General features: G+C 34.6%; 1 protein-coding gene across 3 annotated transcripts in view; it reads left to right on the plus strand.

Annotated features, from left to right (window-relative positions):
- LOC110096041 overlaps positions 1 to 15,043 on the plus strand; it is a 134,637-nt gene that overhangs the window by 39,578 nt on the left and 80,016 nt on the right. For all 3 annotated transcript variants that reach the window (XM_020821799.2, XM_020821801.2, XM_020821800.2), the window contains exon 10: positions 7,363 to 8,004. In XM_020821799.2, coding sequence (XP_020677458.1) covers positions 7,363 to 8,004 — 642 coding nt within the window. The remainder of the gene's footprint in view (positions 1 to 7,362; positions 8,005 to 15,043) is intronic.

A 15,043-nucleotide genomic window follows, 5' to 3' on the forward strand; every position in this document is an offset into this window, starting at 1 on the left:
CGTACTAAAAATTAGGGCTGTCATGTGGGTTGGACTGGTGCTTAAGTCAAGTAAGTCTGGTCATTTACTGAGTCATAAACGGTTAGGACTAGTGAGCATGGGTATAAATCGGGCCCCTAATAGGCTTAGGTCTAGTCCATAACCCCATATGTCATTCAAAAGCTGCCACGGCCTCTGGTTGCTCTCAAACGGTTTTGAATTAAAATTTAAATTATGCTGTAAATAAGGTTTGAATTTATGTTGTAAACCTAACTAAACCATTGCGTACTAATTAATTTTGGATCTTATAAAATAACAATTAGCCATCTATTGACTCAGGAATGCATTGATGAATAAACACTAAAAGCCAAGTTGAGCATGCCTGATAAATTTTAATGTGCAGTAACACTAGAAATTATAGTGAAAAATGCTATTATTAGATGTTGTGGGATAGCACCTATTAGAAGATGTCAAGGAATAATGGTAATAGGGCTCATTTTGCTCCTTGTTGATAGAACATATGTTTTAGTAAATGATGATTGAAGAATTTCTTAATTTATTATTCTTTTTATTAAAATACAATATTATATATATGCTAAAAGTTTTCTAATAAATGAAATAACTAACTAGCTTAATTCTCTCCAAAAAACTATCGGAGAAGATCACAATCGATCTTTCATTTTATTCCTAAAAATACTTTCCTAAAATAAATTCCCTAACTTTGAATTTAAAATATTCAACTTCCCTTCAAGCTGGAAACATATATCATATAATCAAATATTGCAAATTAAGTCTTCAAAGTTAGGTCTAGGGAGAGCTTTGGTGAGGATGCTTTAGTTTGATGCTTGGTAGGGATGTGCTTCAATTTAACAGTCTCACTAGTCACCTTCTTTGTGATGAACTGTCTGTCAATTTCAACGAGTTTAGTCCTATCATGATGCACAAAAAAAATTCTTCATTTAGTTTTGATGAGCATAAGCCCTTGAAGAAGTTACTTATTTCAGTCAAGGGATGTAATATTGAATCTGGAAGAGAACTGGAAGCAATGGGTAGCAATTATTCCAGGATGACGTAACAATCATCACTTTTCAATTCAAACAATCTACCCGATCTCATATAAATACATTTGATGAGGTTGGAAGCATATCCATCAGGTAGCTTTAGGCTTTCCATCCATTCACAAATCGCTCGCCTCTACTCTAAAGTGAAGGTGAATGAACCTTTAGGCTTTAGAAGTTTACTATTTTCACCATCCTTCAACTCAAGCATTTTTCTCCTTCAAACATCCTTCTAATCTATTCTAACTTATGTCTGATGTCTATTATCTTTAGATTTGCCCTTGATGTCCATTAATATATTGAACACATTACTAAAAACATTCTTCTCTATATGCATCGCATTTAAATTATGTTTGATCAAGGTTGTTCTCCAATATGACAATGACCAGAAAATACTCTTCTCTGTCTAATTGTAAATATTTCCATATCCGGGCACTTTATAAACAGTTAATGATGGAGAATCAATTATTGTAGGTATGAAATTTACTCTTTCAAATATTTACTTACTACTTAGCCTTATTTGGAGGTTGTGTTGTATCAATTTTATTTTTAATGAAAGCATCCTTATTTCGCCTGAATGGAAGATTTGCAGGTAAAAACATATAGTGATAGTTAAACTAAGTGTTTTTGCACCCATGCTTTAGAGTGAATGATTTAATATTTTCCATGCTATATGGGCAAACTAGCTTGCCTGCAGTGCTCCAACCAGAAATCATACTGTATGTTGGAAAGTTACTAATTGTCCTAAATAGCACTCCCCTCAATGTGAAATTTTGTTTGGTAGAAACATCATATGTAGTAACTCATTCATTCCACAATAAGTTTAAGTCATCAATTAAAGATTGCAAAACACATCTATCTTTGTCTTTAGATTGTGTGGGACTAGAATGATAAGTGATTGAAACATGTAGGGTGTAGTCATACATAACTCTGGAGGAAGATTTAGGAGGTGAGTATCACAGGCCCATATGATTAAAATGAGTCAGATTAGCTAAATGAAGTAAAATCATTTGCATATAAACATAATATTAAATTCATTAGTTTTGCGGTGAAGGTAGGATGTGTATGGTCAAAGTGTTTCCTTACTTCTACTTCTGACGGATGTATTAGGACACCTACTTGCGAGGTATGTTATTTATGCAATCGCATATGTGCTTTAGAGCTCATAAATGCATATAAATATTGTAATATAGGAATGTTTGGTAAGTAGAACAATCAACTGACAGACATATACTTCTGTCTTCTTTTTTTCCCAGAATTTGATTTAAACCTTATTGCGTTACAATGATGACATGCTATATCTAACAAATTATCCCCATAGTATAACATATATTTGTTAACACAACAATATATTTTCATAACTGTCAAACCAAGTTTAGAAACCAATTTTTTTATCTGATGTAAGTTTATTGAAATTAAATTATCTACCAGATTGATCTTCTTAAGTAGGCCAATAAAATTTTTGAAACATTATCTGGATATATTATATTATGCCTTAATGCTTAACATCTTCACAACAACAGATAACACTAAGTGAGTAGTGCACTCATTTCAAATTGGTTGTTGCGTAGTGTGCAACAAATCATAAAAGTTTTGTGCCTCTTTAATCATGGTTCTTCTGTATATTATTGAAATTGTTCAATTGCAATCATAAACCAAATCCTTAAACATCCTAACTCTATCTTCCTCAACTATGTTGGAATTTGTAGACGACCCGCACTGAGAGTCGAAATAAGGCTCGTACTCACTCTGTGAAGTTCAATACCAAGTTTCTGGTATAAAACTTCTGCGATATAGATCAACATGAATCTCATTTGGTGTGAGGTAAGCTTGATTTTTATGTTTGGAATATGAACAACTAATCTTTTCCTCTGATCATATGATGGAAGGTGATTGACAGGCTGCCTGAATTAAATAATTCATTATGTTCTGAAATTCATCGGGTAATGTCTTGCATCCAAACAATAACCAATTATATATCCAACTTCTATAATTTCGAATATCCATAATAGATTTGTGCTTAAATTCCTACAACTAAATAATGAGATTTGTATCAATTTAAAAAAAAATTAAAATAATGTGTAATGACAATGATTTTAAGAGTTTTCATGGATAATTATGCTACTCATTCATGCATATACTTTCCCATCCTCATCTCTGCAACACTTCAATTAATATTATGATCTTTTTAGGTTTATACCTCTACCTTTCTTAACTTAAGAGTAAAGCCACTCATCCACCTAAGCATCCTCATTTATTCAACACTTAACTTAATATTATGTTTATCTTTTACTGGCTAACATTCTACATACACCTTAATGGTTGTCCTTAAGTGTCACTTAAAGTTGAAATAAGATCATGAATCCAACAAAAATCAACAATAACAACAACAACAACAACATCAAGCCTTTATCGCACTACGTGGGGTTGGCTACATGAATCCTTCTTCTCCATTGTGTTCTGTTTAGAGTCAAATTCTTATTTACATCTAATAAAAATGTTATTTCTAATATTTTCTAACCAAGTCTTTTTAGGTCAACCTCTACCTTCCTTAACATAGGTCAAATCTAATACATCTACTCTTCTAACCGGGTCATCGGAAGGCCACTGTTTTACGTGACCAAACTATCTATGACGACTCTCTCTAATCTTATTTGCCACTAGAGCTACTCCTATCTTTTCATGTATATGCTCATTTCATATCCTCTCTAAAAGTAAAGCCACTTATCCACCTGAGAATCCTCATCTATGCAACACTTAACATAATATTATACTTCTCTTTTAATGGCTAACATTTTGCGCCATAAAGCATTGAAGGTCTAACCAAAGAGGGATTCATCTGATTAATTGCAATCTGGCTTAATTGAAATGAAATCCTACAGCTCCAAAGAGGGATTCATGCATTCATGCCGTGTTTCTTGAGCCAACACAATTCCGTCACATTTTGTGACGGAAATTTCCGCCACAATTTTGTCAAAAAATTTTTCCGTTGCAAAGCCCTCCACAAATCAGCCGCAAATCACTTGTTTTTTTGTAGTGTGTGAAGTATTTTCAAAACTACAGTAAGTCTCTTTGGTTGCATCTCATATTTTATTTACAGTCCCACCAACAATAAATTTTTACCTATGCCATTTTTCATGGAATTGATTGATAAGCCATGATACAATCATATTATTCTCAATTTTCCACTTTCTGAAACCCATATTTGTAGTTTGGCATGGGTGCTGCTCTTGTGAGATACTCATTTTTTCCCTTATCACAAATGGACAACACGAATTGGAACTCTGCAAATAATTATTCCTATTTAATTTGTGTCCTGTTATGAGAATAGGAGAAGAATCATTGGCACTAAGGTTTGGAGCTTTTGAATTTCTTCATGATTCTGGCCGTGATGTCACATATTTGTGATAAGGCCATTCATATTGCGAATAAGAAGATGAGGGAGAAGAGCGAATAAGGTTGTTGGAAATATAGAAGAAGGTTGAGACGAACACTAACCAGTGAGGATTGATTAGAAAGAATCGGTCTGAGAAACAAAGAAGAGACGGCCAGAAAGAATTTGCCGGAGATATTAGGGTTCAGAGAACTAGTTCTGATGCCATAAAGAATTTTTAATTTATTCGTCTTCTTACTAAAAAATGGTACTATATATATATATATATATATATTAAAAAGTGTCTAATAAAGGAAATAACTAACTAGCTTGATACTTTCATAAAATTTAGGAAACAAATATATAGGAGAAGATCACAATTGATGTCTCATTTTATTCCTAAAAAAGTTTTCTAAAATAAATTTCTTAATTTTGATTTTCCAATATTCAATAATGATTTCATTTTCACTTATTTTCAATGTTAAAATGAAATACTTTTGCATTTAACGGATTTTGGAGTGGGGTTTGTGGAGTTTGAAATAATGTTACTATCTGATTACATCCAACTTATGATAAATTTAACAGTTCATTGCTTTTCAAATATGTTTTCTAACTTCAAGCAACCAAATAAGACCTTAGGTGTTATTTTGTTATTGAAAGGCTGGCCTGCAGCAAGGTTTTGTTCCCTCCATTATGAACTGGATGTCATGGGTTTGATTTAAGAAACATCTTTTCTTCTAAGACAAGCCAACATTACATAATTCATACCTCCCTTTAACCCTGCATTTGAGGAACCCCTTGTTTTCTATATAATGTCTGCCTTTAGTAGGGCTGCAAAAGAATCGAGCCGAGTCAAGTATGCGAGTGCTCATGTTTGAGTTTATTTATTATCAGCTTGTTCAAGTTTGGTTCATGTTTGATTCGAGCTTTACTATTTATGTTCATGTTTGGTTTGTTTAAATTAATGAGTGTTCGTGTTCGGTTCATGTTTGGTTCGTTTAGTGCTTATCAAACTTTAAACAAACAAGCATCAACGAGTTTTACTTCTAGATGTTCATTAAGCTTATTGAGCCTCATAACTAATAATTACATCGAACATGTTTGTGAACATATGTAGCAAATTTTTTTGATCTATGAATCAATCACCTTCATGAACAAATCTAACTAGTATTCTTGAGCTATCAAATGAGCAATTTCATTAACATATATAACTAGTTATAATAAATATATAATATTTATATTAAGTATATTTATCATTTTTATAATCAAATATTAATTGAGTTTTTATTAAGCTTATTCACGAGGTTTGAATCGAACACGAATCGAGCTAGTTCACAAGATTTAAATGATATTGTTATGAACATAAATGAGCCGAACACATTAGTGTTCAAGCTTGTTTATTTAAGTATCGAGTATTTAAAATATTGTTCAAGTTTGTTTATTTAACTAATTAAACGATCACAAACAAGCTTTAATCGAACCGAACAATGAGTAGCTCATCGAACGTTTGGCTCGCTTGCAGCCCTAGCCTTTAGTTATACGTCTCTAGCTTCCTATTCTTGGAAGTTTTTATGGGGAGATTCATTTGACTGTTTCTGTGGTTTTTTTTTTTTGATTTTATTTGTTATAAAAGTTTATGTTAACCAATGGTTTATTTTTAAAATCTGATTAGAAATGTCAGATCCTGATTTGTCATTTTATTGCTTATATAGTTTATATATTGGCTTTAAAAATTATGGGGAGCACAATTGATAGCTGAAGCGTTCTGATGTTAATTTTTCCTAAATAAGTCTTATGTTGGTTTCCTGCTTTTATACGGAAATTTGGACAGTTTCGTACTTGTACTTTGAAGAACCCATAGTTGTGTCTTGTATTCTGCATTTCTAGCCAAAAAATTGTTTATTGAGTTCCGAGTTTGGTCTTAATAAAAGGGATTTGTTTCTGGTACTGGGAATTAAAAGAATGAATTCCAGGTCTTTGTCATTAAAATATATAGACAATGACTGAATTGGTCACCTAATTTTTTCTGAAGGATCAAAATAATCCCCGACTATTTAAAGTGTACTAATTTCATCCCTTAATGCTTTAAATAGGGACTAAGTTTGTCTTTCTATGAGACCATTTAGGTTCCTATTCACAAGTAAAAGGACGAAATGAGATTTTCAAATAGTTGAGGATTATTTTGATCTCTCGTAAAAAGTCGTGGGATCATTTTGATCCTTATCTCTTAAAATATATCATTTGCTACGTCATACATTTTTTTTGTGAGCACTTAATTGCATGTTGGTGGTGTAATAGACACTAATAGTTTGTCTTAAGTTTACATTTGTTCCTATTAATTGAATCTACGAATTTTAAGTTAGGTTCAAGTGGACTCACCCACCCACTCATCAGTTCTGCCAGCAAGGGGTTTGAGAAATACTGGGCAGAAGTGGACCATTTATATCTTTATTCTTGGGCACTGAATTTCTATGGAGTTAGGGTGGGTTGCAGTCTGGATTGCTATCACTGAATAACAACACATATTGGTCTAGTCGGTGTTACCGAAGTCTCCATGTGTCTTCTACTAACCAAATGTGTTATAAATTGGTAAAACTTTATATTAGGCGTGTTATCTTGTTTGAAGACTAACATTCTTTTTTTTTTGTCATTTAGTAGTTTGTCTCCTTTTTAATTGTAGGCGCTTATATCTTTAAAGCTTTTTAATCTGTGCTTTTCCTACTTTACCAGGCTCGTGTTTGTCTTTAATATTTTGCAACTTAACTTTTAAATAAAAATTGCATTTCTCCTCATTTTCTTATAACTTCTGAGCATTTACGTGCTTTGGATTTCGTAATTTTTGATCTCAATATATTGTATCAATTACGAAATGGATTTGGTAATACTTCTTTTTTTGGCTTTTTTTTATTGGAATTTCCTTAACTGATACATGCATTATGGTTTTTATTGCAGGTAGTTCTTGATCAGTCTATTGATATGAGCGTCTCTGTGTCATGGGAATCTCAGTTGGAATTCCATTTATCACACAACAATTTTGAGGAAGTCCACAAACTCATTGGCATCATACCTCCAACTTTATTATCTGACGAAACCCTTAAAATTAATCTTAAGCATTCAAGTTCTAATTCTGGAAATGATGCCATGGCTATGGGCTATTTACTAGATATTTGTGCTTCTGGAGAAGTGGAGCCTGTTTGCTTGTTTATTCCAAATATCAAAGTTTTCAGATTTTCTGCTGTTTATATGTGTTCGTCTTGGTTAAAAGTGCTTGTGGAGCAGGAATTGGCCAGAAAATATATCTTCTTGAAAGATTACTGGGAAAGTACTGCTGAGCTTATGCCTCTTATTACCCGTGCCGGTTTAATTATCAATGCATCAGAAATTTCTACTAGTTCTCAATTCTCTGATAGTTCTCTGGGTCTTGATGCGGAGAGAGTTACTGATCATGCTCACAATGACACTGCCGAGGCATTACACAGGCTAATTATGTGCTATTGCACTCAGCATAACTTTCCACACTTTCTAGATCTATACCTTGATCATCATAATCTGGTTTTAGATGACGATACTCTCTGCTCTCTCCGTGAAGCTGCAGTAAGTTATCCAGCATTCGGTGAAGGTTAATATTATATGTGAGATGTTGCCTGTAGAGCTTTTTACCGTTGTTACCTTGTTCTTTACATGTCTTCATGCATATCATTCACAATCGTTTATGCGATCATTCATTATTGAAGGTGTATATTCAATTGTTTTAAGGGTGAAGTTTAAATCCATGAGTTAAACTATTAGATGTCGTCCTTGGCTAGCTTTACTCTTTTGTTTGCTTTTTATCCCAGTTAATGTTAAAACCATGGGCTATACAATGAACTTTTCTTCTTTTATCAAGTTATTTATACCCAACAAGAAAAATAGTCATCAGTATATCACATTAGTTGTTTGGCTAATATTTATCCTGTTGGCAATGTTACAGTTATTCTTTTAAAACAAAAAATTGTGATGAAATTTCAAAAAGTTCTAATATCTTTTGGTTTCGTTGATTGAACCATTCATTCTTTGATAATGCTAGGGTGTTCTCTTAGATTCAATGCGTCAAGACCTAACAATGGTGACTGGTGAGTAGTGTGCTCGCTTGGGTAGGATGTCACCTTTAGGTGATGCGACATAACTTTATCAAATTGTGGTGTGAAGCTTGGAAGAGTTGGCTTGGATGTCTTAAGCAAATGATTTGCCTTTAAAAGGAGTAATTGTTAAGTCTAATGTTCGGACTAAATTTTTTTCGTGAAATTTGTGGTCTTTGAATGAAAAATTAGATAATTATGTAGAATAATTTAAAGAAAAATGAATTTAACTTTCTTGCAAAAATTTATCTGAAGAAGTGTGAATTTTTAAAATATAGGAAAGGTTTATGAGTAATTGTATGTGGAGAAGACAATCAGAATGAGGCAAGAATAATATTTGATTAAGAGTTGAAAGATAGTTGTTTCCCTGGTGAATAGGGTTAGCATAGGGTGATTGTTACTAAATTAATTATTTAGGACATTATATTCAGTCAGTCAGTTATTATGCTTTTTAAGTTAGATTGGATGAAAGGTTGAAAAAATAGTTTTGAAAAAGCTATGGATGGATTACTATTGTATTCTTGTGGAAAAATTATCATGGATAACTATGTTTGTGTAGGTTCTCGTAGCATTATTATTAGAGGGTTTATAACAGATGCTGATTTCAATATGGAATTGTGATTGGACAAAGCAATGTTTGGTAGAACAATAACATTAAGTATGATTAATCCTTTATCTCCATTGGCCGAAGACCCCTTCATAGATTCTGGATCTTAAACGGATCCCAGATTATGTTAATTGTTTTTAGCTTTTAAGATAGGTACAATATCTCATAGGGAATGCAAAGTATTTAATAAAATTTGCAGTGTAATCAAATAAGGAGAGATAGTGTGTTTTGTTTTTTACGTGTTCGCCTCAGTCCTCTCATTGCTAACTTGTGAGGTTATGCATTTTTCCCCTATAAAGATAAAGTTGAAAAGTTGACGCTGAAGCTGAGCTACTTAATCTTGTTAATTTCATGCTAGATTAATTCCAAATGGTAGTTAGTATGACTGTATATGTATAATGTTTCTTATGTTAGTTGTAGCCTATTTGTTGCTACATTTGTCTATAAATATATAGCTATTACTTGTAATAGGGGATGATTAATAAGATTTGAGTTGAGCATTGTTTCATTTATGTATCCTGAAGTGTATTCAGGTGGTAGTTTCTTTCCAAGGAGTTTTTGGAGTTGTGCTCGGCTACGATCACCAGATCATCAACGAGTTGTCGAGCCCCCTATTGTCCGGTGTCAGTTGTCGAGCCCCCTATTGTCTGGTGTCATTTGGTATCAGAGCCGACAAGATGCCAAAGGGAGTTTTGTTTGTTTAATTCCTCTGGGTGGTGGTTTGCTTGTGTGTAAGTGTTCATTTGAGTCCCTACTGGAGATTGTTCTTCATCCAGGTCGTAAGTTCCAGCCATAAGGGAAATTCTCTCTCTTTAGAGGATCGATTTTGGGCACCCTGCTTTGGATCAGGGTAAGGTAGATCGGGGCAAGCCAGAAGAACCTTCGGTGTTCTATATCTTGAGCCTAGCTTAGGTGGTGACGAGGGTGCTCAGGTTTAGGCCAAGGGACCACCTCTAGAGGATCTATTACGTGATGGACATCATCCCGCTCACTGGAAGATCGTCGTTATCATCTGCAGTATGAGAGAAGCTAATAAGAAACAGAGTTTGCTCTTGTCTGTATCCTGACCTGAGTTTAGATGGTTGGCTAACAACCACCTTCTAGTGGTTGGATTGCAATTACAAGTCACTATAATAGATTGAAGGCAAGATTTTGTGTTCTTAAAAACCAGATCTTCTTCGTATAGAGTGGTCAGTCCGCCATAGTCTTGTAGTGTGATTGAAAGCTCTATACGAGCAGAAGTTCTAGCTGACACAATCTCATGCTAGGGACGTTATCTCTCAGGTGGTGGTTCCTCTAGTCTGGGAGATCATCAATGTTGGTGCTCGATGTGAGTCTCACGCTCTCTCTGTTTTGGCCATGATCTCCTCTGCGATTTGGTGTCAATTGCTAGGCTCACAAGAAAGCTGAAGTAATCTTCGTCCCTTCCAAGCCCTCTAGTCGCTCGAACGTCTCCAATCACAGGAGTTCAGCAATAGTTCCTGTTGTCTTGTTGCAGTAGTTTCAGCTGTTCTACTCCCTCTTTCATCTTCTAGCCTTCAATAGATTGCAGTTAATAGTGTGTTGTGAGGCTTCAATAATAGGTTCTTGAAGAATAGAGGAAGATGTGGCCTTGATGGACGTTGCAGTGACCACTTTAAGAAGCACAAATCGAAGATCAATGACAAGAAATTGCCCGACTCAATCAGCGATTGTCAAGGATTGAACGAAGGAAAGACTTGAGCCCCCTTGCCCGGAACTTTGATAGCATCCGACCATGGGGCAAGTATGCTCCCATGACGGCTTCAAGATCCCTCGTCCTAACTAGATCCTTAAGAACCAATAATGACGAAGAGGGCATCTCAGATGCTCAGATCTTTTCTACCTACGAAGATGTGTTTGAAGGGTCACCTTGCCAGTCTTCCACCCCACCCTCAATTGAGTCTAGTTTTGATTGATTTAAAGATGCATGATCGAAATCATCGTCTTTGCTTGTCTATGATAAACTCGTGTATGACGTGTATGATGACGACATATTCGTTGGAATTCTTGATCTTGATCAGTGATGCATTCATGTTTTTAGTCTATCTTGTTTCAATGTATTTTGAACAATATTTGCTATGTTTTTAAGTTTTTTTTTTTATCTATCCTATGATGGTTGGGCATCCAATGATCATGGTAGGAAGGTGCTTAGGCTTGGCATGCCTTGGGTTTGCTTGCTTTTGAGTCCATTTTGTCCTTGGGCTGATTGCTGTTTTTGGTTTGGTGATATTGCTACTCTCGGGTGGGCCTTGACTCTTGGTGTTGAGCTCAAAATTTTGAATTCTACTTGGTGTTAGCTCATAAATGTTTAAGCTGAAGTTTAGCTCAATGATTGGGGAATAAATGCATTTCCTTGCTCATTAAATCAAAAAGGTATGCTATTATTTCAAGCTCATTATTGTGGAGTGGACTTGTGTCTTTTTCCCTCCCTTTACCTTTTCAGTTTCTGCTGTCTGTTTATGTTCCCCTGGTTCTCCCTCTCAATTTTCCCTTGCTGGCTAGTTTCCCGTGCCTGCTGCCTTGTCTCATGTGCTGGCTCTTCGGGTCCCTTGCTGTCTGGTTTCCCGTGGCCTGCTGGTGGGTTTTCCGTAGACTGTTTCCCTGTTTTTCTGTGAAGAATTCCTGCTGCTATTTTGCTGTCTTTTAGCCTTCTATTTGATGACTTTTGGCCTTTCATTTCACCAAATTTGATTGGGTTTGGTTGGAGGTGTTATGGTTGTTTGTCTATCTTATTTTGCCTATAAAAAAGAGTTGTTTTGGAAATCTGAGAAAAGTCTCTACAAAACTCGAGGGTTTCTTCTTGGAAAAGCTTGAGAGCTTGTTCCATCCCCTTCTTCTCTTCTCTATTTCGTCTTGGCTTCTAACCCCTTCTTCTCTACGCAAGTTTCACTCCACCTGTATCCTTCTTCTTGAGCTTTGGAAGTTGTTTGTTGGTTTAAATTTGGAGACATTTGCTGGAGGAGTTTGGACTCTTTTGCAATGGTGGCCCCTTGGTTTGCAAGCCTAAACACAATTTTATTAAATTTTCTTCTCTCGTTGCATGTAAGGAAATCGCTAGACGGTTATACTAAGGATAGAGTTTTTATATTTTTATTTTGTTTCGTTTGATTCAGCTTTTTGTTTCTTCGAATGTTTGTTTGGTTGTTTGCAAGCTACAATTGAATTGAGTTTGGTTTATATTTTGTCTTGGTGTTCTCCAGTTTGTCTCTTATTTCTAGTTTGCTTGCATCAGGTTTGGTATTAGAGCAAGTTAGGATATCCTTGGTTTGTGTGTCCCTTTTTTCTTTTAAGTTCTAAAATGGCTAATAATCCCGGGGAATGACAAAATGTAATGCAATAATTAGCGAATTTGCAACATCAGATTGATGAAATGGCTAATATCCTTGCTAATCTTAATATTAATCAACAACATGTTCAATCATCTGAAAGCGAAGAAGTCCCTAGGATTCAAAATAGGAGACAATGAAGTTGGAATTTTGGGATTAAAATTGATGTTCACAATTTTAAGGGTTAATTTCAACCTGATTTATTTTTTGAATGGCTTGAGAAAATAGATCAATTTTTTGATTGGAAAGAAGTTTCAGAAAATCGAAAGGTAAAATTTGCAAGTTTAAAATTAAACGTTCATGCTCTTACATGGTGGGAAAATTTACAAAACAATAAACTTAGGCGTGGGAAAGAAAAGATACAAAATTGGGAATGGATGAAAGAAAAAATGAGAGGAAAATTTTTACCGTATGATCACGCACAAACTATATTTTAAGAATTCAATAATTTGCGACAAGGAACTCAAACTGTGGAAGAATACACTGAACTGTTTTACAAACTTCAATCAAGGAATGATTTAGATGAGTTTGAAGAGAAAACTGTTTCAAGATACATTAACGGTCTTAAGTGGACAATTCAGGATCAATTGAACTTGCATCATATAATAAAAGTTGAGGCATATCGAATAACATTAAAACTTGAAAAACAACATCAAAGAGAAAGTGGTCATAACAAGACAACGGAAACATACAAACGACGATCAACTGGTGGGTCTAAGAATCAATCTCAAAGTTCTATGGGAGCATCGGGGGTGAAAATAGTCTTTTGAAAATCAAAATTTGGATAAGGGAAAGGGAATTATAGGTCCTAAACCTTCTGAAAAACTTAAATTAATTGGACTATACTACAAATGTGGGCTTTATGGCCATCTTTCTGCGGCCTATAGAAAAAATAATCCACCTAGAAATAATAACATTGAAAACGATGAAGAACTAGAGGAAGATGAAGAAAATGAATATGAAAATGAAAATGACATAGAATTTAAAAAAATTGATGTCGAGGGGGATGAAGGTGAATAACTTTTGGTAATCAGACAAGTCTTAATAACAAAAATTGACAACGGGGACAGGTGGCTTTGAAGAAATATTTTCAAAACAACTTGTACAGTTGAAGGGAAAATCTATACTCTTATGAAAGATAGTGGAAGTTCAGGAAATTTTGTATCACAATTGATTGTTGATAAGCTAAAATTAAAATCCAAACCGCTTGCTAAGCCTTATAAAATTTTTTGGTTTAAGGAGGGACGTGAAATTCCTATTACAAAATAATGTGTTGTCAACTTAACAATTGGGGGGGTCTTTTAAAGATCAAGTTACTTGTGATGTTGTGCCTCTTAAAGTCTGTCACATTCTGTTGGGTCGACCTTGGCAATTTGATAACAAAACTAATAGGGTGCTAGAGAGAGGGGAGGGAGTTATTTTAAACCTGAAATTAATTTCAGGTTTTGAATGAAATAGGGGGAAGATTAATGTGAAATTGATTTCAAATTCATGTGTAATCAATGTATTAATTGGTGGCTTGAATAGGGCTCCATTCAAGGTGAGGCCGGCGGCATGGAGAGAGGGGAGAGGGAGATTAGGGAAGGATTAAGCGCTTTCCAATTGAGTCGATGCCACCTAGGATGAAAAATTAATAATTCCACATGTCATGAAATTTGGATTGGATCATTTCAAAAACTTTTGGGATTCTTTTTTCTGGGGTTCTTGTCTTGCTTCTGGAACTGATCCTTCTGCTCAGTTTGTTATTCATCAAGGGTTTTTATTTAAGGGATCTAGACTTTGCATAACAAAAAATTCTTTAAGAGAACAACTTGTGCATAAACGTCATAGTGGGGGATTGAATGGACTTTTTGGGCAGGAAAAAACTGTTACTTTAGTTGAAGAAAAATATTTATGGCCTCATATGAAAAAACAAATCACTAAGCTGGTAAAACAATGCAAAATTTGGCATGCTTTTAAAAGAACTTCTCAAAATTCTGGTTTGTATACTCCTCTCCCAATTCCAAATAAATCTTGGGAGGATATCTCTATGAATTTAGTTTTGGGTTTGCCTGTTACTTTTACAAAGTTTGATTCTATTTTTGTGGTGGTGGATCGCTTGAGCAAAATGACACTTTTTATTCCTTGTAAAAAAACTTCTGATGCATCATGTATTGCTGATTTGTTCTTTAAGGAAATTGTTCATCTTCATGGTATTCCTCGCACATTTACTTCTGATAGAGATACTATATTTTTGAGTCATTTTTGGAGAACACTTTGGGCAAAATTAGGAACTACTCTTCAATTTAGCAGTGCATATCATTGATGTAGGCAAGGGGAGGGGGTCAAATCAAATCCTAAAATTTGATTTTGACTTCTCTAGCTCATTAATACTTTGAGCTGTTTTTTAGTTCATTAAATGGGAGATTTATTGAACTACCTAGCTCATTAATCTAAAAAGGTATGGATTTATTTTGGAGTGGACTTGTCTCTTCCTTTCCCCCCCTTTTTCTTCTCCCGTGCTCTGTCCCTTGGGTTTTCGAGAATGGTTGTTGATTTCTCTGTGCTGGGTGAATTCCGTG

Source organism: Dendrobium catenatum, unplaced genomic scaffold, assembly GCF_001605985.2.
Source record: "Dendrobium catenatum unplaced genomic scaffold, ASM160598v2 fragScaff_scaffold_91, whole genome shotgun sequence".
Lineage (NCBI taxonomy): Eukaryota > Viridiplantae > Streptophyta > Magnoliopsida > Asparagales > Orchidaceae > Dendrobium > Dendrobium catenatum.